This window comes from Carassius gibelio, chromosome B3 (genome assembly GCF_023724105.1).
Source record: "Carassius gibelio isolate Cgi1373 ecotype wild population from Czech Republic chromosome B3, carGib1.2-hapl.c, whole genome shotgun sequence".
Lineage (NCBI taxonomy): Eukaryota > Metazoa > Chordata > Actinopteri > Cypriniformes > Cyprinidae > Carassius > Carassius gibelio.
The window spans coordinates 23658772-23678379 of NC_068398.1; the positions used below are offsets into that span (position 1 = coordinate 23658772).

At 37.8% G+C, this 19608-nt stretch overlaps 3 protein-coding genes across 5 annotated transcripts; 2 read left to right on the top strand and 1 right to left on the bottom strand.

Moving 5' to 3' along the window:
• The first annotated feature begins 90 nt into the window (after positions 1-90).
• Positions 91-3469, top strand: LOC127952068 (serine/threonine-protein phosphatase 4 catalytic subunit B-like). Its single transcript, XM_052550332.1, has 9 exons — positions 91-446; positions 1022-1320; positions 1481-1532; positions 1623-1673; positions 1800-1901; positions 2005-2178; positions 2502-2628; positions 2709-2898; positions 3030-3469. Exons 2-9 carry the CDS (start codon positions 1211-1213, stop codon positions 3157-3159), a joined length of 936 nt encoding a protein of 311 aa, XP_052406292.1. The 5' UTR covers positions 91-446; positions 1022-1210; the 3' UTR covers positions 3160-3469.
• A 1262-nt stretch (positions 3470-4731) lies between these two features.
• On the bottom strand, positions 4732-7887 carry LOC127952067 (ADP-ribose pyrophosphatase, mitochondrial). Of its 3 annotated transcripts, none has more exons than XM_052550331.1 (8): positions 7711-7887; positions 7271-7498; positions 6908-6997; positions 6738-6824; positions 6452-6563; positions 6162-6308; positions 5350-5434; positions 4732-5266 (listed from the first exon to the last, which is right to left on the bottom strand). In XM_052550331.1, exons 1-8 carry the CDS (start codon positions 7800-7802, stop codon positions 5121-5123), a joined length of 987 nt encoding a protein of 328 aa, XP_052406291.1. In that variant the 5' UTR covers positions 7803-7887; the 3' UTR covers positions 4732-5120. The 3 variants fall into 3 exon arrangements, with proteins under 3 accessions (XP_052406291.1, XP_052406288.1, XP_052406289.1); XM_052550328.1 differs by having other exon boundaries at positions 7271-7522; XM_052550329.1 differs by having other exon boundaries at positions 7271-7501; positions 7711-7884.
• A 947-nt stretch (positions 7888-8834) lies between these two features.
• Positions 8835-17442, top strand: LOC127952654 (mitogen-activated protein kinase 1-like). The gene is made up of 9 exons (XM_052551292.1): positions 8835-9334; positions 10748-10930; positions 11052-11241; positions 11587-11703; positions 11785-11899; positions 12907-13038; positions 13388-13497; positions 13613-13741; positions 15018-17442. Exons 1-8 carry the CDS (start codon positions 9123-9125, stop codon positions 13730-13732), a joined length of 1179 nt encoding a protein of 392 aa, XP_052407252.1. The 5' UTR covers positions 8835-9122; the 3' UTR covers positions 13733-13741; positions 15018-17442.
• The last annotated feature ends 2166 nt before the right edge of the window (positions 17443-19608 follow it).

The following is a 19608-nucleotide window of genomic DNA, read 5'->3' on the forward strand; positions in this document are numbered from 1 at the left end:
CGATTTCAAAATACCAAACAATCGTTTGGAAAATACCAAAAGAACAAAGAGGCCTTTTTTGGTTTTATTTTAATTTACATTAGTTATAGTGTCATTTCAAATGTAATTAACTTGCATTCAGGGTTACATCACGCCTAATATCTGTTAATATCCTATATTTAATATTTGTACTGTTAAAAAAAATTGCACCATGAGTTTAACAATCTTAACCTTTTCTGTCAGATCAAGATTTTTTTTTCCACTCACCCATTTTTATTTTACGAGTTTAATGTATGTCGTTATTAAGAGCAATATGCTGAACATGTGGCCTTTATTTTGAAAGATGAGCCGAGCAGTCGGATGCTTGTTGATGTGATGGTCACACACTTGCATAACGCCGCTTCCCCAACTTACCATCTTACAAAAGAAACAACGGATGCCTAAACAAATTTAATCCAAAGCGCAAGGTATTTTATATTTACTTATTTCAACGCAAGAAATGCAATTCTTTTCTTAATAGTAGAAAGCTGAAAGCTCAAACAAGCACAGCACAGTTTTAAGAATAACCGCTTTTTCTCTAACGTTATACTATTTGTGTGAACCAGGCTTTGCGATTCTAATTTCTGCAATAAAACTAAGACAACGTTGCTCGATTGAAAACTACAATGCAAAGAGGTTGTCAAAATGAATGGCTAAGTTGTGTCCAAGGAAATAAAGAACTAAAATAGTTTCATTTGCTGTATTATTTTTAGTAATTATATTTAAAATAACACCGAGATTCTAATTTAATAAAATAATTAATGTAACAACGTATAACTAATAAAGTGAAAAATATAATGTTTGAATTTTTTTGTATTTTAATTGAACTATTTATATTAAAAACAATATATTCAAATAAATAATTATTATTGCTGCTGATGTTGTTATTATTAAACTTACAGATGCACTTAAAGACTCACTGTTACATTTGTCTCAAGTTTGTTTCAAGCACGCTTCTGATTGTTCGAAATTTAATGATTCTTTTCTTATCTCTGTTTTTCAGCCATTTTCTCATCTTGGCATCATCGTTCTGGATCATCTCTGTGTGTGTAATTATGTGCAAACCCTCATAGTCTCTTAATTCCTCCGGAGGCTGAGTGTGTTCGTGGTCTAACACAGGACTGGCGAGCCAGTGAGAGTTAGGGCTTTTAATCAGCCTCACATTGAGGGGGATTTCTGTGAGTGTGTATGCATGTGTGTCATGATGGGCGACGTCATTGACTTGGACAGACAGATCGAGCAACTCAGACGCTGTGAACTTATCAAGGAAAATGAAGTCAAGGCGCTGTGTGCCAAAGCAAGGTAATGCTTAGGTGTTCAAGAGACAAGATACCATTATGCATCTAAATGACTGGTGCTTACTGTTAAGTTGTGTATCATTATACAGTTGCTTGTTTTGAGTTAAAGTTGCAAAAGATATCTTATTTATGCTGTAAGTTTCATGAGTTCCTATGCTGTACAGGGAGATTCTGGTGGAAGAGAGTAATGTTCAGAGGGTAGATTCTCCCGTCACGGTGAGTATTTCTGTATCCATCGCATTCATATCCTTTAACAGGATTATGCAGTTGTGAAAACAGCTCACTATTCATTTCTTTAATTTGTAGGTCTGTGGAGATATACATGGGCAGTTTTATGATTTAAAGGAGCTATTTAGGGTAAGCAATTGAGAATATGCAATATTTGTTAACACTTTCAAACTTGTGTGGACCGGGGGAAGTTTCTAAAAAGCAGTTCTTTGTGCCGTGTTGTTTGACTCTTCTCATTGTCCTCTGGGTCTTCAGGTGGGGGGTGAAGTTCCAGAGACAAACTACCTCTTCATGGGAGACTTCGTGGACAGAGGCTTCTATAGTGTGGAGACTTTCCTGTTGCTGCTAGCATTAAAGGTGCAGAATCTATCCTGAAATGAATCTTTTAATGTGTGTGCTAAAGCCATTCTGCACTCTGTAGTCTGCCCTTATTCACAGTCCTGTATATTTATGTCTTCAGGTGCGATACCCCGACCGAATAACGCTGATCAGAGGGAACCACGAGTCGAGGCAGATCACGCAAGTGTATGGCTTTTATGATGAGTGTCTTAGAAAATACGGCTCTGTTACAGTCTGGAGGTACTGCACAGAGATCTTTGACTACCTGTCCCTCTCTGCTATTGTCGATGGCAAGGTAGGTCCTCTTATAATTCACTATCTTTCCACTTTCTATTTTAATATATTTAATAATGTAATCTATTTCTTATTTAGCCACCATAACTCAAGTCTTCAGTGTCACATGATCCTTCTGATTTGGTTCACAAGGAACATTTATTAATGAACACAGCTGCTTACTATTTTATTTTATTTTATTGTGAAAACATTGAATAGGAAGTTTAAAGGAACACAATTTTTTTGAAATACAATGTTGTATGAATGTAAAACTCTTATTGTCACTTTCAATGCAGTTCATTCATCCTTGCTGAATAAAAGTATCACACTGTTTTTGCTCCTCAGATATTTTGTGTGCATGGTGGCCTTTCTCCATCTATTCAAACTCTGGATCAGATCAGGACTATTGACCGAAAACAGGAAGTTCCTCATGATGGCCCCATGTGTGATCTGCTGTGGTCCGACCCAGAAGGTATGAGAGACTACTGTAATGTATGACATAAAGGAAAGGCTTTCAGTATGTTGTTTTAACTGCGATGGTTTGGTCTCTAGACACCATGGGGTGGGGTGTGAGTCCCAGAGGAGCTGGATATCTGTTTGGTAGTGATGTGGTGGCACAGTTTAATGCTGCCAACGATATCAGCATGATCTGCAGAGCTCATCAGCTGGTGATGGAGGGCTACAAGTGGCATTTCAATGAGACTGTGTTAACAGTGTGGTCTGCTCCAAACTACTGTTATAGGTGTGTCTCTTTCTTTCTATCTATCTCATAGCAGTCTAGTATGTTACACACTGGTGTGTGTACCAGTGACTCTTCAAATCTGAATGTGCTGGTTTTCATTACTCAGTTTCCTCTTTTTGAATATTTCCTAGGTGTGGTAACGTGGCAGCCATTCTAGAGCTTGATGAGCATCTCCAGAAGGAGTTTATTATATTTGAAGCTGCACCTCAGGAAACCAGAGGAATCCCCTCTAAGAAACCTGTGGCGGACTACTTCCTTTGACCTTTTTCAGTCCGGGAGAAAAATTTGGAAACTTTAGGAGCAACCTGTATGAACTGATTTTTATTTTTGTTGCGCTGGCCGACTTTTATCTGCACAGCATTCAGTACTTCTGTGAATGGACCAGTTGCAGCATTTACTGCCTGTTTCTCATTAGCCTTCACATTCCTTCCTCATTACAAATATATTTCTTACATCTTGAAAAATGTATTTGAACCTGTTTTGACTGTCCCTAAGTATGTGGTAGTTTTGTATTTTCAAACTGGTGATATTTTTTCCTACAAGAAGAATAAAATGTGTGGGTTTATATATATATATATTTGTATTTATAAATCTACAAAAATGAGCATAGCCACAAATGAGCATAGTTTTTAATATGCAGCTGCTTGTATTTATATATACAGTTTTCCATATTTGTAATCATTTAGGACTGATGAAAATGTTTGTAATCAAACCTAAATCAAGAAATCATGCATCAAAGGCTGTAAAGATGTACGTCATAAATCAATAGCATCACAGACAAGATAATACACAAAATATATTTTGTCCACTTTCAACTTTTAGTTGCTCTGTTGAAAACTGGCTATACTTAAGTTACTGTATATTCTGAGTTCAATGGTTAGATGTTTAATATTGGGTTGTAGCTGATGTGCGCATAATTTGGAGGCTGTTTTTGTTCTGACCTCTTGCTATTTTACAAAACAATAACTTTAATGTCCAACATATTGTGGTGTTTGATTGCCAACATTAAGCAGATTATTTCTTTTGAGTAGACTAGGTAAGATATTTGCTATTAAGTATCTGTTTTGAGTCTTTCTAATGGAAACCCAAATGGATCAAAGATGTGCAAGGAGAAATCAGATAATATGACCTATTTAGTGTTTTAAAATGCATTTAAACTGTTTTGTCCATCAAATCACACATTTATGCTCTAAAGAAATCATTCAGCAAGGAATGTATTAATTTGCTACCACAAAAACAATTCCCTAAAAGGGGTAAGTTCAAATATGTAGTGTGCTAGTATCTTATCTCCTTACTGGAGGTTTCTTCACTCTTGATTAGAGTCACTTTCTTTTAAATAAGAGCTTACAACCAACAATCATTTGACTGATCCCATCATATGTACGACTGTTGACCAGATGGCAAGAGAGGCCATGATCAAAGATGATTTTGTCACCATACAATCATTTAAAACTGAAGCCATGATGAAAATCTCCGAGACTGATCTTTCTACCTCATCAGCAACTCTCATCCCTAACCTGAGAGCACATACTTCATCATTTTTGCAAGGTTAAAACTAACAAAGTATTTTCCCTTGTGTCACTCATACGCTTTAATGTTGACATGACCAAAGATGTTGCAAGTACTTATTAGAGTGCCGCACTGTAACCTCTACTCATAATTTTTTTTTTCATATTTCTTGATCTAGCTGCTTTTGAGTGTCAAAATAAAATCCCTTCAGTTTGAAACCATCAAATACCCCCCCCCCCCCCCCCTCCAAAAAAAAACAAAAACATTTTCTTAAAATAATTGAAATATAGTACAACTGACAAAAAGATTAAACAACACACATCATAAATGTATATGATTTTTTTTCTTTTTCTTTTGGAAAAGTCAGACACAAGTTCTTGAGTAGTAGTGTTAAATTCAGAATGATAGGAAAGCTTAAATAATCCTTATGCCTCCATTTTCAGTAGCCATGCTTTATAATCTGGATATTAAGAAAGTGTACAGATAATTGGGGTAAATCTTTGGTTCATCAGAATTCAATTGTTGGCAGTTTTGTGGCAAACAGTTCATACTTCATATAAATATGTGCCAGCACCAGAACGGATTTTCCTAGTTTGCATCTAAATTAGATATCCAAGCTACACATCTTCATACATGTCATTTAAATTCTACATATACAAAGATTTTCTTTAATTTATGTTAAAGCAGAAAGGCATTTATTTTACTATTTTCTGTTACCAGTGTGCATTTCTTTCCTTTGCGACAGTCTCTAGGAAATGCAAGTGATTGGCATAAAGGGCCAGAGAGGAGTCAACATCAATCCAGCTCACTTGACCTGCGTCATCGCCTGCTTGCAATGGCAGCTCACTCACACTATTACCTAGACAGAGAGAGTTGTTCTTCACTCAAGTCAATAACATATGCCAAATATTATTCTATGTTTCATCAATACTTTGTTTTTACCTGATTCATCATGGAAGTTGACTGCTACTGTCTCCATCCAAGCATTATCTGTGTTTCTTGGATCATCTACATAACCTTTATACACCTACAGGAAAACAGATGCTGTGTTATATAGCGCTCCAATACAATGCAAGGAACAGTCACAGTTGTTTGGTAAAAAACTGTGAGTGAAATCCAGTAATTGCAACCGGACTCTGCATGATCTGTTTTCATGAGTGTGAAAACATTTTCACTGTTAAATTTGATCACATAAATTCACTGTTGGCCAGCAGGTTTAAAATTGACTTCTGTGTATACGGTGGTTCATGTATCGCTATAGGTTTTTTTTTTTGGCTGCATATAATAATATAATAATTTAAAATTGTAAAACAGTTTGAAAAGACTGTTTGAAACGGCAATACACTACCATTCGAAGTAAAAAAAAAACCTAATACTTAAAATAATTAAAAATATTGCTATTTCAAAGTTGAATAAGTTGATATGTGTCTATTCATGAAAGAATCCTGAAAAAAAACTATGATTTTTCACAAAACAAAGCATCTTGAGCACCAAATAAGCATATTACAATGATTTCTGATCATGTGACACTCAAGACAGCAATAATGGCTGTTGAATCACAGGAATAAATTGCATTATAAAATATATTCAAATAGAAAAACAGTTCTTTTAAATTGTAATAATCTCTCGCGATATTAATGTTTTTCTTAATTTTTATGCAAATAAATGCAGCCTAGGTGAGCACTGGCCTCTTTCAAAACCATTTAAATATCATTATTATTCCAAATCACGGAAGTGTAATCGCAAGGTCTCACCTGAAGACCTGCGGAGTTGAAAAGTTCAGCGATTCGCTTCTGGATATTTTCCCTCTGACTTGGAGATGCCTGCAGAGAGTTTAATGCCTCTTCCGAGAACTCGCGCTGCAGTGTTTGAGAAATGCGCTCTCCGGGGTCCACCATTCCCTGAAAAGACAACAACAATTATCATAACCATCTGTGAGCATATTAGCAGAATTCATTTTTAAAAACCTCACCCAACAGATGCTGCAGCTCACTCAAAATAACTACTCTGAACATTTAAAACAACCACCGAGGTTCATGCTCACCCCTGGGATGGCCCATTCGCCACAGTCCAACCTCTTGATGGACACAAATTGCAGCACAGGTAGTTGAGAGTTAGTGTGGTGGACACACTGTCCTGTAGAGTCCCTTTTCCACCTGTATGAGGCCACAGGAAACCGGAATGAGTTTTCGAGAATGTTTTAAGCATTCAAACCCACCCACATTATACACGAAAGTCCTTGCATGCATGTAACTGTGAAACTGGTCAAACGAGAAAGAGATTACATGTAAAACGTTGGTTTCTATTTATAACGACACACATTTTAGTACCTGGTAACTATTGGATCAGCAGCGTGGTTCGGACCCCACCTTCCCAGTAATCCTCGGCCCTCCAGCCCAGTCCTTCCATGTGGATTACTGAGGATGATTTACGGTAAGTAACAGCATTGTAAATATTACAATTATTGAAATATTTTTGGAAATCTAGTATTTGGACTCACAGTGGTTTGCCATTCTGAACACGATACGAGCCCTCATGGCTTCTCCTGTCCACAGATCCATCTATAGAATTGAACTGTGGGGAAAATGAACTAAAGAAAGCATAAATAGATTGTTATACATATATTTCAAAACTTTATTAAAACACTTTAACAAGAGTATCCTGTGGTAAAACTTTTTTTTCTTTTCTCTTTTAAAACTAAATCATAAAATCTACAGTCTAATATTTATCAATCAATGAACATTTGATAAATATTGCAATTTAAGGTTGTAATTTATTGTAGAAATAAAAATAATATATGCTTAACATGAATAATATATTTCTTAATGTTGCAATATTATTTGTTTATGTATTTTGTACTCACCCAATCTCTGGGTCAGCCCAAGCAGGCTTGTTCAGTACAGTGGGGGCGGTATATTTGACAGGGCTGTACTGGGGACAGTCTGTGTCCCAGTCTACTGTGTGGTCTGGGACAGGGAAGCGGTGTGTGTCTGATCCGGGATACACCGGGCAGCGAGCCTTCACGTGCGCGGCGGCAGAACACATGTAGACTGATGTTGATGAAAAGAAACTGCGGCTAATGGCCTTCTTACTGCTGGAAATTGTTTGGACGAACCTATTAATTTAACCCTTAAGTTGCAATTCAACTCACAAGTCAAAAATGAGAGCACTACGAGAAATAAAAATGCATTAAAGAACCAGAAAATCTGTCGATTACACACCTGTCAATGTCAAGCTCCTGTCACAACTAATTTACAGCTTCAGAATTCATATTAATATTAATTATGACATTGATTCACATACCAGACTCCACTCGTGCCAGCAGCGTAGGGGAGCCCAATAAGACTAAGTGCAACATGCACCGATGCAGCCCAGTGACGGGACACTGCTTTCATTCCTGAACAAACAAATCTCTAAGCAAGCAGACAGAGCTGCAGCAACCCGGAAGAGAGAGACTGGCCCCGCCTCCTCGGTGACGCAATCCACGCGACGCGCCGTGGCTGATCTTCTTGCTTTACTGTCTATGCTCTGTTCTACATGTGACATGTGAACCTCTCTAGCTGTAGATTATACATTTCTTAAAAGAGAAATTGTACAGTGTAATCGACCCAATATAAAGGAAACAATTAATACTTTTTGAGAACGTGTAGATGTGTTCGTTTAAATTCATTAAATTATAAGTAAGATTCAATTGCGTTTAAAGAAGGGCTATTTTTTTGTATAAAATATCACGATCCATCACTCTAGAACCACAAATAATAATAAGCACTATCATGTTATTATTTTGTTGTTGTTATTATTATTATTATTATTAAGTTGGTAAATCATTTCCCAATTTGACATAATTACATTCATTTTATCTATCTATCTATCTATCTATCTATCTATCTATCTATCTATCTATCTATCTATCTATATCATACATATAGAAATGATTCAGACACTTTGAACTAATTTCTTGCTTGAGTGTTTTTTTTTCTTTCTGTAATTACTAATGCAATATTTACACTAGTACAGACTGAACAAAATAAAGCATTACTTAGTAATTGGTTGACCTAAATTGGTATTTTCTAGTTGTGTACTTTCTATCAAAGTTATCTGGCATTATCAAGATTATTTGTTATTTATTATTTGTTCTAACACAGTTTAACTCTGAGTTCTTGTCATATTTTATTACCATTTTCTAAACTATAGCGAATGAACTGTGATAATGTGAGAACTGTTGAAGGTGTCTGAATAAATTTTGGTTTGACTGGGTGTGCGTTTAAGTAAAATGTATGTAACTTTGAGAGAATATATGATGCCCGTTTTTGTTCCAGTGGTAACTGTTGTTCATATAATGTAAATATGTTAGTGTTTTTCTCACTTCAATATAGCCTCTTCTCCCTTTCTCATTTTTTCCAACCACAAACTGTAAATCACGCCGCAGGTCCTGCCGTAGCCGTGGGAGGAGGCATGCGTGCACCCGCTCGAGCGCTCTGGCCTTCCACGCGCAGCGCGCGCCCAACTGTCGTACAGGAGAAGTGCGCGCTCGCGCTCCGTTTAGATGCTCGCATCCACAGGGGCCTTGACCGACTCCTCTTCCACTGTCAGCATAGCGCACCGTATAACGGCAGCCTTTACGATTCAATAGCCCTGTCTTTGATCTGAAGGCAAATAGGAGGCTCCCATACCCCAGAGACTGCGCGAAGGCGATTGATTTGCGAACAGAAGTGATGGCGGAATCGGGCAGCAGCGCGGCGGGGGCCGGAGCCGCGGGCTCGAGTAGCAGCACCGCTGGGGCTGGAGCTGCCGTCGCGGTCGGGGGAGCTAATGGAGCGGCAGGACCCAAGCCCGGCCTGGAGTCGGTGAAGGGACAGAATTTTGACGTTGGCCCCCGATACACCGATCTCCAGTACATCGGGGAGGGGGCCTATGGGATGGTCTGGTAAGCGGAAACTGCACGGTTTTGCCGTCGCACGCGTTGGTTGGTGACATTGCTGAATCGGGGAGAGTATTAATGTGCTGATAACGTTAACGTTACTGATCAGCTGTTTGTAGTGAAGAAAAAGGGTGTTGATTCTCTGAAAGCCTGTGGCATTACGCTTTTGTTTTTCATAGACAGAAAAAATAATATATACACGGCGTTTCAAAAGCAACAGAGAATCGTTTTCTCCGCTCAACAAGTTTCCTTGCACATCCTTCATAGAATCTCAGGGCTAACAATAGATTGCTAGTAAGACATTGGATTAAATCTCATTTCTTCAGCACAGTTTGAAAGCTTTGCGAGCTGCCTAAATTACATAAACCGTGTCTTTGGCATCATGTAGGAACGATCAAAAATGCTGTCTGGTTTACAGTGTCTCGATGCACGTGAATATATGTTTAAATAGGGCGAGCTCTCGATGAGTTTAGATGTTGAAAGTCACTTGTCATTTGTGATTTGGGGAGTGTTTTTGTTGTTTGTAGTGTGAGACTGCATGCTAGTGCTGTTGTCTTCACCGCTAACAATCTGTCATCTCTCTCTCTCTCTCTCTCTGAGCTCAAACAGGCGTGGTTACGATGCGGCCAGATGTGGATCAAGTGGCTTCGCAAACATTTCCGCGGTTTTTCTAGAAATAAGTTCGCACCGTTTTTGAGATGTCAAATCAACTGCTTATAAGTGTTGGTTAAAAGATGCGAAATATATAAGCGGCAAAATTCATAGCTGTGCGCGTCGGTCTGTCCTCCATCCTCAAAACGACTCCAGTTTCGCTGGAAGATGTAAACAAACCCCCTGTAATAAAACACAAAGGCCTTCTATGGACATCTTTGGGGTAGGGCTACCAGACAGCGGCATAATAAGAAAAATATATAAAGAAACAGATACTAGATATTTCCGCAAGTACAGTGCACATAGTAGTTTTAAACACATCAAATATATGTAAAATGGAGATTTTGGCCTGTCCCATCTGAGAGGTTTTCTTAAACCTAACAATTAAAAGCATACAAAAAATTATTTAATTAATGTCCATTTTGGTAATCCTTAAAATAAATAAATTAGAATATTTGAAATATTAAAATAATAATACAAAAAATAATGTCCTAAAATTGGGGCAACTTGGTGGGAAGACAATTTCAAGGTTATATCTAAAACACACACAGCAGGGATTTAAACAATTTATACATAAATATGAATAATATTTAACATAGCCTTAGGTTGACATTCAGGTTTTTTCTTAAGTTTAGTTTAAGCACCTCTGTTCACTTTTTAACATAATTCCCGATGCTTGTTTGAGTTAAATATGTGCACAAGCTGGTATGAGAATTTTTTGAATACTCCCTCCTCTCATCCCACCATCTCTTTCCCTGCCGCCTGCAGCTCAGCTTTTGATCATGTGAATAAGATCCGAGTGGCCATTAAGAAGATCAGTCCGTTTGAACACCAGACCTACTGCCAGCGCACGCTGAGGGAGATCAAAATCCTCCTGCGGTTCCGTCATGAGAACATCATCGGCATCAATGACATCCTGAGAGCGCGTCGCATCGATTATATGAGGGATGTGTATCCTTAAACATGCACTCCAAGCATACAGTGCACAAGGCTGAATTGTTGTACATACAGTACCATTGTATTCTGGAGAGTTTGGACCGTGTTATGCTGTAGTTCTTTAACTGCATTTCAGCTACATCGTACAGGACCTGATGGAGACCGACCTTTACAAACTGCTGAAGACACAGCAACTCAGCAATGACCATATCTGCTACTTTCTGTACCAGATCCTGCGAGGGCTGAAGTACATTCACTCTGCCAATGTGCTGCACAGAGACCTTAAGCCCTCGAACCTTCTCATCAACACCACCTGTGACCTCAAGGTCAGAAATGCCACACAGATTTTCCTGAAGAATAAAACTCTAAGTCTTAATATAATAAGCTGCATTTAGTGAGCCACTGACAGTGACAGAAGCTTCAGACAGATAACCTGACAGTAAAAAGTAAATCTGAAACCTAATGTGAAATGGAAATCGTTTTGTAAGTGATCTATTTCAGAGCAGATATTTTGAGCAACGCAAGGCCAAATTTAGTAATGTAGTTCTTGTGCTTTGTGCAATCTTAAGGCAGTGAGCCTAGAGAAGCTAAATATAGCAGTGAGGGGCTTTTAAAGCAAAATTGCATGTTGGAGAGTTGTATGGAGGATAATTACATTTCCTCACCCATAGATCTGTGACTTTGGGCTGGCGCGGATAGCTGACCCTGAACATGACCACACCGGATTCCTCACAGAGTATGTGGCTACTCGTTGGTACCGTGCTCCTGAGATCATGCTCAACTCCAAGGCATGTCCACGTGTCTGTGTGGTTAGCATTTAACACATTACCTTGATGCATGTTTTCACATTCTCTCTCTTAATCTTTCAGGGCTACACCAAGTCTATTGATATGTGGTCTGTGGGTTGCATCCTAGCTGAGATGTTGTCCAACAGACCCATCTTCCCTGGAAAGCATTATCTGGACCAGCTCAACCACATTTTGGGTGAGAACTAGTGCTTGATGCTCTTTCGAATTTGCCCATTTTCTGACTTCCTATTCATTTGTTTAATTTTCTGCTCTACCTCAAGCACAACATAAAAAAAAGAAAGAAAAAAGCTTGTATGTGGCAACTACATGCAGCCCGGAGAGTGCCGTGTTATGACTCAGTGACATGCTGTATCAGTGCGGGCAGGAAACACTCTGTAGAGTATTGACTATCTGCTTCTGAACAGTGTGCAGTGTCATCATCAGCCACTTCCCTGTTTTCCGGGAACATACTAAGTGGCTGTTTTCGACACTGATTATAGTAAGAAAGAAATTCTGAAGGACCGTGTAACCATGAAGACTGGAATAATATCTAATGAAAATCAGCTTGGCTATCGCAGGAATTAATTACATTGTATTCAAAAATTAAACGATTATTTAAAATTGTAATGATGTCCCATATTACTGTCTTAACTCTTTTTTTAATTTTATTATTATTATTTTTTTATCAATTAAAGGCAGCATTGGTTAACATAAGAGACTTATTTTAAAAGCATAAAAAAATCTTACCAACCCCAACATTTTGAACAGTGTATAATTTTATATTTTGTCAATTAATTGGATGTATTTTGTAGAATGTATGTTAACTTTATTATTCTATTTAGTTGCAACGCAGCACAGAATTTTAAATGAATTAATTACAAAATACTGTATATTTTGAATGGATGTGTAAAAATGCTTTTGAAGGGTATTCAGAAGTATTTTCTACTCCCTTGAAGAGCCCTATTTCTTTTTTAATTTAACTATGCACAATTAAATTTTAGTTGCATTATATTGTTTCCATTAGCATTGTTTTCTTCCCTGATTTCCGCGATCTATCAAGGCTGCTTTAACAAAAACCAAAGTAGACTGTGGAAACAATGGTTTTCAGTTTAGGACCACTGTACTGTATTGTTGTAATTTGTCCCATTTGGGAATGCAAGCACATTGTTCATTATATGAAAATTTTCCTGCCCCATCAACCAGGTATTTTGGGCTCCCCCACTCAAGATGATCTGAACTGCATCATCAACATGAAGGCCAGGAACTACCTCCAGGCTCTACCCCAGAAACCCAAAATCCCATGGAGCAAGCTGTTCCCCAAGGCAGACAACAAATGTAAGTTTACACATTAGGATGTTTAGTGAAATGATATGTAGAGGGGTCTGGCAGGAGCCGTCTCAAGTGTGTGTGTGTATCTGTGTGTTGTGTGTATGAGTGAGTGTGGGAGTACTGAACAAATGTGGGTGTCAACAAATGGTCTTTTTGACAGTCTGACTGCATTGTCCAAGTATGTTTAATAAAACATTGGCAGGGAAGACATCCTTGTATGCTTTTTCTCTGTTGTGACTATAGTTGTGCATGATAATGTCAGTTGTATGTTAGAACTAGTGAATAAGTTGCTTTGTGATCATAAATTTAACAGAAATGTGGAACTTCTTTATGTACTTTTACCATTGCATTTCAGCTCTGGATTTATTGGACCGCATGTTAACCTTCAACCCCATCAAACGTATAACTGTGGAGGAAGCACTGGCCCACCCCTACCTGGAGCAGTACTATGACCCCTCTGATGAGGTATCGTCTTTCCCCTCTCCGTCATTTCTGTCTAACACCCCTTCAGTCTGTCATCTGTACAATCCCATATCTGTTAGTGAAGCCTAACAGCATTTCGCATTGTTTGCAAATTTAGCCAGTGGCTGAGGAGCCCTTCACTTTCAACATGGAGCTGGATGACCTTCCTAAAGAGAAGCTGAAAGAGCTGATCTATGAGGAGACGGCCCGCTTCCAGGCCACCTACCAGGGCTCCTGAGAGGGACAGGTACAAAAACACAAGTGTACACGCCAAATGACCTAAATTGTTAGAAATGTTAATATATGAATATGGTTATATAGTAGTATTCTTTGTAAAGGATTGTTCACACCAAAGATGATAACTATAAAGATATAGTATTAAAAATCGTTCTGCGTATTGAAGAATAGCAGAGCCCACACCACAGAGAAATTATAATATTGGAGTCACTTTCAGAACGTTTATTTCCAGCTGATGAACGATACAAACATTGACACCCATTCAGAATCCATGCTGCTGTAATGAGCTCGAGAGTTTAAAGCGGCAGACGCGCGTGCGCTTAGAAAATACATACGATGTCGTCCACTGGTGTGGATACTAATATTATTATCTTTATAGTTATCTTTTTTAAATATAAAAAAATAATATTTTAACTAATACAAAAATGAAAACTGACATTTCTCTTTATAATAATCATCTTTTTTGTCTGTTCTGTATATTATCATATTAAGAATTACTTTTTTTTTTTATTGAATATTATATAATTGCAGTTACTTTTTTTCAATGAAAGCAATTCTCAAATTCTCCCTAAACTGAGTAAAGCCACACTGAGTCTGAAATTTGTGCACGTTAAAAAAGATTAATACAACCCTTTTCACGTTTTGTCAATCACGTTTGCACACTGCCTCCAAACCTTTTGTCTGTCATAAAAATACAATTGGATTGATTTTCTGTGTTTTTCTCATCCATAGCAAGCTTTTTTTAAGAGGCGTTTTAAAAATTAAGAGCCACCGCACATGCAAAGCCAAATTCAAGAATGGCGCCTGACAAGCTGATCCACTTTGTCCTGCAGCACAGGAAATTGGTGGCCTTCTTTTTAATATATGGCTCCAGTAGTGCTAACAAAGCATCAAACTGAGCCACTGACATCCTGAAGTGAACTTTGAATCTCCCGGGATAATCCCGCAGCTCCTCGATAAGCTCTCGATGCTGTCTCAGGATTGAGTGGACCCAGTTTTTCCTCTTTCTTTTTCTCTTAAGAAAGAAATCATTCTCGCTACTTGAAGACTCCATCTTGTAGTGTTTTTTTTTTTTTTCACAAAAGATTAATTCAAATTAATCGGACTCTTTGTGCAAGGTTTATTTAGGATTTTTAGGATGACGAATTTGAAAAACGCGTATTAAAATTTCAGTCTCAGTGTGCTGGGACCTTTACTCTTGTTTGAAGTATTTCCATGCTTAACCTTGTCTTGATGTCTGTCTACTGATGGTCAGTAATCCTTTTTTTTTATTTTTTTTCCCCCAGCCATCACGGAGAATAACCGAGCAGCATGGAGTCTCCGATAAAGATAACTCCAGACAACCTGCAAAAACATATACATACATATATACATAAAAAAAAAACAAGATAAAAATACAAAAAAAGATCTACATTTAAAAACTTGAGCTATGTTTTATCTGTCCATCTCTCTCTTTCTTGCTGGAAAGCTGTACGCTAGTTTGTGCTTGTAACATCTTATCATAACGCCATTAATGAGGGCCGCCAGACTCGCTGTTCTCATCGCATACCACACACAGCGCCTGCGCTCTCAAACAATTGCATCTTTCACCCTTTCGATCAATACCCTGCTTCTCTCTCTGTCTGTATCCATCTCTTTCTCTTTCTGTCTCTCTGGAGCGTGTCTCTCCACTGGTCTGTGATGTTCCTTTCTTCATTCCACAGAGATGGAGAGAGAGGAGGAGGATCTCTATGATGGGCACTGACTGGTGTGTGTGTATATATAAGTGGTTTTGAGTTTATTGGAGTAATGTAAGTTGGCAATCTGTTTGTACACTGTAATTTGAACGTTGCAATCAGTTACAAATCGTGTTTTGTAATGTTGGGAATTAATATTTGAGTATCTTTTGAAATATAAAGTCATTGCTTGTGTTTAAATTTTTTTTATGCATTCAAAGACAAATGGCTACATTTAATGAGCTTGGACTTTTGTTTAGTGAGGAAAAAGAGGTGGAACGGAGGAAAGCGTGCGAGATGGAATAGTATCATCTGCTGTAAGATGTCATGTTCTACTGTTGAGAACGGAGACTATTTCTTGCCAGTGTTCTTGGGAAATTAAAGCCATCAGTATCATTTTTTTCATTTAATGTTGGCTTCCTTTCCCTCTTTCTCCTCCTCTCGCTCGTCTGTTCATTTGCTGGAGGTTCTGTGGCGTGCAGACCTTCATTGTGTGTGTTTTTTTTTTTTTAGGGGGGTTGATACTGATTTCCTTGTGAATAACAATAGTTGTCATTGGTTACCATGTCCATAGCTACTGTTGCCATGATTCCGTTCTGATAAGTCACACGTAGCTCCCCACGTTCTGCCTTTGTTTCTCGCAGATGTCGGTCCCTTCTTCTTTTGTCTTTCGCATCTTGTTTTGTTTTTCTTCACTTGTCCTGGAGTGATTGAGGAATCATAGCCAAGCTTAACACTTTCAGAGCCATAGCACATTTTTTCTCATTCCCTCCCTGTGATGTCAGAACATTTCAAAGGGCTTTTCCACAGGGCTTGCTGACCTCATCATGCCTCTCCTGCCTGTGATTGGCTCAGCTTGTGTTTATCTAGTTTCGAAATGACTTCTTCTGCATGCGTTGCATCTTAGATGGAACTACCTGCCTTTTATTCTATGTTTTCGGTGAGATGTCGCCATCTTTCGATGCCGTTTTTAAAGAAACCGTCATTGCTTTTGGCCAATCATGGATGAGGAAAGCATGTTCAAGTGGGAAGAGTTAAAATGGCACAGTGTGTAGCTGTTTTGCATAAATACATGGCGTGAGTTGCATAAATTGTAAAACCCCATTGAGACGAGCCCCAACTGCAGAGGAAATTCACCCCGCACGTCTATCACGTAACATTTCGGTGCACCTGCACTTTGTGTCCAAATGACCAAACGTTTGGTTTTCAGTTCAGTTTTTAGTGCAATTTGATCGATTCCTGTGACAAACATTTCCTTGTTTTCGTTCTGAGCTTTAGTCTTCATCTTTTTTTTCTTAATCCCCTGCTTGTTAGGGTGAACTGTAACAGGCAGTGATGGTTGGTCGAGTCCCATTTCTGTCTGTCTGTCCTTTCCAACCAGAAGCTGCTCTTCTCTGCTTCTCTTGAGGAGCACTGATCCTCCCGCTCTGTGATCTGAGGGAAACAACTCATTACCAAGAAAATGATTATTTATATTACTGTATTGTCAATGGCAATGACATGCTTATTGTGAATGGGACCATGGGGACTGTCAGCAGTCTCTCACACACACACACACACACACGTATTTCTCACATATAAACCTGCACGCATACAGTGTATGATTTCAAAAGCCTGCAAAGGAGGCAGATATAATGTCCTTTTAATGGCTGTTATTATGATTATTGCTGGTGTTAAATTGGTGAGTTGTATTTTATTTTATGAAAAGGGATTTAAAAACGTATGTCCTTTTTTTAAAGTATGTTTTGCATTTCTTTCATTTTGTTCGCTTTGGGTGTGAAAAATAATTGGCTGTTCACTCTTTCTGAAGTCTGTTTTTTCCCTAGACCTTATAAGGAATTATTTTAAAAGACGATTAAAGGATATGGGTAGATTGTCAAGAGAAATGAGCTATGGATGGTTATAGTCTATGTATATGCTTATGGGTATAATAAATTAAACCATTAACTAAAACAGAATTATATACATATATTAAATAAAATTCTTGATACTGTAAGTCTTTGTCTCATGTGTGGGTTTTTTTTTGTATCATAAAAAGGGGATTTTTTTTTTTTTGCTTTACTGATTTTTTTTTTTTTTTTTTGAAAAAGGGAAATACATTTAAATAAAAATGTAAATTTTCTGGTATTTATCTTATTAAATAATCATATAAACATATAATTGACCATCAATAATCAGCCCTATATACTGACATACTGAACTTTTTATTTTCAAATATTAAAAAATAATATTTAATATGTTCTCCTTTAATTAAAATCATTACAGGTGTTTTAGATTTAGTTTAAGACCTAATTGTGCATGTGACTCATTTAAATGGACTGCTTTGCTTGTGCACTTAAAAGTAATTCAATTTTTATTCGTGGTAGATTTTTTTTTAAATTGTTACTCAAATATAAATCATTATTTGCTTATATGTTTGATAGATAATTATGTCCTTGCCTCTGTCTAGTGAATAGTTTGAGGGCTTGTTCCAATTTCACAATACACAGGTTTTATAACCGTTACATTTCTTTTAGTCATATTCCCTGATATAGTTTTTGAAGATGGGAGTTGTTATCTGGTTTTGTGTGAAGGGAGTGGCATTGTGGCAATCAAAATCCACTTAATTTTCCTTATCGATGAAAAGTAAAGCATGGATGTGCATGTCAAGTTCAAGCCGAGCAGAGGTAAACTTTAACAGAAGTTCATGTGTCGTTAATTTTATGGCTAATGAGTGGACTAATATTCTCCTCCAAATTCCATTCCTTTTTTTTCTAGTAACTTATTTACCATTTCTCTCTTCATAAATCAGCCATGTTGCTGGTCCAGTTGGACCACTCCTCTACTTCGCCAACATGTTTCAGCATGGGTTGGGAACTCTGCTGTGAGGCATTCTGCTCTTGGAGACAGATCCAGCTCCTTGTGCATTGGGTGTGTTTGTATGCTACTAGTTCAAACAAAACTCAAGTGACTAAAAATGCTTTTATTAGCACATTGATTCACTGCAGTTTTCGTTATGTGAAACTGAGGTGAATCAATTTTTGGTTGAAACCAGCTTGCCAAGACTGCACAAATTAGCTATGGATTATTAGTATCTCTCTCAGCCTCACTTCCCATTTGTTTCTGCCTCCCTTTGTTTGTTCACTTACAGTCTCTCGGCAGTTCTAAACAGAAACCAGAACAATAGAACACAAAAATGTTCTGCTGACTGACAGAACTAACAGTGAGTACATTTGTTGTGTGTGCAGTACTTTGAGTTCGCATTTATCCCACCGTAAGCCTTTGTTAAGCACTGAAATGTGCCAAACATCAGCTCGTGTCCTCTGCTATCTACTACCAACTGTTGCAATGACACAGAAAAAAACAAAAGTCTCCTGTGCTGTCTATCCTGTCCTGTGGGTCCTCCTTTCATTTCTTGCCCTAGTGCCCTAGTCAATGTGCACTAGTGAGAATTTAAAGTAAAGAAAAAGTGAAGCATCCAAACAGAATGATATGTGCTGGGAGGCCTCAGACAGAGGGTTCAAACAAAGCTCAAAAAGACGAGCGAACTGCATTCCACAACATTCATACACCACTGACATTCATAGAAAAGGGGTGGGGGGTGGGGGGGATTCTGAGTGGCAAAGAGCACAGCTACCAATGACTGACTGATAACTAAAAACGCATACCTAGAGAGAAAGGTTTATTGTTTAGGTCTTTCTCTTCTGCGATCGCATTGATGTTGGCAGGAATGAAGGAAAAGGAGGAAGGTTTACATTGCGATCTCATTTTGCTTCGCTCATTAAGCAACATTTCTTGCAAAGAAAAGGGAGTGGCTGGGAAACTAGTTAACGTTTCCAGGGAAAAGATAAGGAGAATCACACTGGCATCAGCACTGAAGACAGGTGAAGCAGACACTCCTGGATAGCTCAGAGAAGAAGCTGAAGGAATAAACAGAAGTACTGGCAAGTTGTTTTTTGGTGTTTATTATTACTAGATGGGGAATTATCATGTGTGTATATATACTGTATATGATACAATATACAATAAAGAAATGTCAAAGATTTAATTAAACATGAAAATTTGAAGTAGAAAGGGTGAAATAGCATATTTCTGTAAAACATACTCTGATGATATTTTGTTTATTTTTTTTTTTTTTTTACTTTTTTATTTGTGTGTAGTGTGACAGACAGACAGATATTAC